The sequence below is a fragment of the Megalops cyprinoides genome, chromosome 18 (genome assembly GCF_013368585.1).
Source record: "Megalops cyprinoides isolate fMegCyp1 chromosome 18, fMegCyp1.pri, whole genome shotgun sequence".
In the NCBI taxonomy this organism is placed as follows: Eukaryota; Metazoa; Chordata; class Actinopteri; order Elopiformes; family Megalopidae; genus Megalops; species Megalops cyprinoides.
Window position 1 is genome coordinate 20659124 of NC_050600.1, and position 2705 is coordinate 20661828.

The 2705-nt window shown below is 43.6% G+C and overlaps 1 protein-coding gene across 1 annotated transcript; it reads left to right on the forward strand.

Annotated features, from left to right (window-relative positions):
- Positions 1-664: 664 nt before the first annotated feature.
- LOC118792923 (fibroblast growth factor-binding protein 1-like) lies at positions 665-1583 on the forward strand. The gene is made up of 2 exons (XM_036550770.1): positions 665-693; positions 899-1583. Exon 2 carries the CDS (start codon positions 927-929, stop codon positions 1581-1583), a length of 657 nt encoding a protein of 218 aa, XP_036406663.1. The 5' UTR covers positions 665-693; positions 899-926.
- The last annotated feature ends 1122 nt before the right edge of the window (positions 1584-2705 follow it).

Here is a 2705-nt window from a genome sequence, read left to right on the forward strand (position 1 = left end):
CTCTTCCACACCGTGCGCCCTTCTGTTGTCATGGTTACCATTCACCGTACTCTTACGCTTCAGTTGTGTGTTTTGGATACCCCAACGACAGGCGATTAAATAGTTTTTTTTTTAATGACAATTAATGTTTTATGCTATTTATGCTGTGTTGTGCCAATTGTGCATGTATGCCTTCAGCTAGAAATAATGGTTTAGTCGTTAGGTCCAGCCTCCAGCAAACCGAAGATGGTGTTTACTCAACAGAAAAAAAAGTTTCCTGCGAACAATTTGCTCACCTACAATTTCTTCTTTGTGAATTTAATCTGGTTCTGTTACAGGGTTAACGCAGGTCTGTTACTACCATTTCCGTCTGGGAGAGTTTGCAAGGTGAGCAACGAGGCTGGCTGAATCGGCTGTGAACTGGCTGAACCGTGGCATAATGGGCCTATTAGATGCCACACCAGGTTAATAACGGCGTTACGTCGCCCACCCTCTTAACATTCTTTCCGCTGATTAATCCGCCAGTTTAAACTTTTCAAGTGTCTCGACCTTCGCATTGCTGTATGTGCAGTGGAATGTTAAAAAAAAATAGCATTGTGTTGTAAAATCTGGCAATCAGGCGGTAGGTGGGCGTGTAGGGTGAGGTATAAATTCCACGTGCGAGGTCTCCAGGTGTACGGAAACACGGGCGTGTATATGCATTTTCGCTTACAGGTGAGAGGAGGCTAAACTAGCCCATTGATTTGGGTTTCTGATGCGAGTGCGGTGTTCTGACCAGAAGTGATTGTTTCCATTTCATTACTTTCTCTGCTGTATTAAATTAAATTAATTACTTATACTAGGTGTTTGTAACTGTAAACATAACCGATCATTCAAATGGAAAAATATAGTGATGGTAATTAATATTATTGATTCGCAGGTGGTTGTAAAAATTTCAGGGAGACACCATGGCCATCCTTAGCAACATCGCAGTCGTTCTGGTTCTTGTCTGCATCGCTCACCAGGTCTTGGTGACCGACTGTCAACGGGGCCAGGGTAAAAAGGGCAAAAATGACGGTCGGAGAAGCGACAGGGGGAACAAAGAGGGTCCACCAAAGACGCCCCCAGATACACCAGCTGACAACAGCGGACAGAAGACACAAGGTGGAAAGGGGGTTTTTAAGGGGAAGATTTCTCACAAGGACAAGACGCAGTGCACCTGGGTGGCGACCGGAGAGGACACGTTCACCCTTGGCGTTAACTGCAAGAAAGGAAGGGACACTTTTGACTGCGAGTACACGGCAAGACCCGCGACGTGCCCCCGGTATGCGTCCGGTGTCAGAGCCTACTGGAAACAGATTGGCCGCGCTTTGAAGAAGCAGAAAGCTCTGTGCAAGGACCCCGCGGCGCTTGTTAAAGCCGGTATGTGTAGAAATGCCCCAAAGGACGCGCATTTCAAACTTAATAGCGCACTGCTTACGCACCTACAAACCACACAGCCGCCTCCATCATCGGACGGTAAGCAGTGCGGTGACGGTGAAAACACGGTGCAAGAGTACTGCAGCGGTCCTTGGTCAAGTGTCTGTACTTTCTTTTATTCAATGTTTCAAACCGAGGACTGCTGAGCTTGAACGACTCTCTTGTAAATAGGTGTTCCACTTTGGAACTACTTTTCCAGTCATTTCCGCAGTTTCGACTCTGTCTCCCGTTTGTCAGACTTTTCAAGAAGAAAAGGGGATTTTTCCACAGATTGTGAGCGTTTAAATGCAGCTTGTGATGAACGGTATACAGAAGTGCCGTTTTTCAGATACATTAACAGTTTTGTGTACTCTTGTAACCACTTATGTCTTTATGTATTTATATAAGTTGTAAAAAAGTATAAAAGTACATAACTGTATTTATTCGCTTTGTGATGTGTATTATATCATGATTTTTTAAAGCAAAATTATTAGCCAGGTCATTTCACTATAGCACTTGTTTTGTCTGAGCATTTTGTTGTTCATTTCTTGGGTCTTAAACTATCCCTGTAATTTTTCATCTCTTGAAGAAAAAAATGGACACTGGTAGATGCATTGTTTGGTCAGCAACGAATACAAATGAAATTAAAGACGGATTGTCCTTTTCTGACGTTTTTCTCTAAATTGCCACACTTGTATATGTTGAATGCTATTGTTACACACACTCTCATCTTTTGATATATGCTCATATACATACTCATTTGTGGCCCCCCATACACTCTTGCACACTACCCACACCACTACACAAGTCAAACATCCTGACAACCTAAGCAACTGGTGGGCACATAAATACTTCCTGGCTCTCTGTGTTAGTTTGGCTTGAACTGTAGCATTTAAATAGAAATCAGGTCACAGGCAAGATTTTCTGAGAGGCTCGTGTTTGCATTCCTTGGCACAGACCTCCGCAGTTCAAACACGCAGATTACCACTGAACTGCGGCAGTGAGGGTCAGGTGTGATTCTGTGTTTCAGCACCTCCAGATCCTCCAAGAAATGTTAACACCTCATCCTCTGTTGGCTGACAAATACTGTAGCATGGGTGTGGGCATTCAAACAAGGACTACATTTCTTCAGGGGACTGTCAGATTTCATCTCTTATCCACCCAATCTCACACACTATCACTTGAGTGATAAAGTTACAACTATATCAAAGTTTGGGGAGTTTGTCCTAACCTCCATTTGAATCCCAGAAAACTCCTACATTATGTCCTTAAGCCTGAAATGAAGAAGT

Excerpts from the sequence above, each read along its gene's own strand:
- LOC118792923 (XM_036550770.1), top strand. The coding sequence starts at position 927 with ATGGCCATCCTTAGCAACATCGCAGTCGTTCTGGTTCTTGTCTGCATC.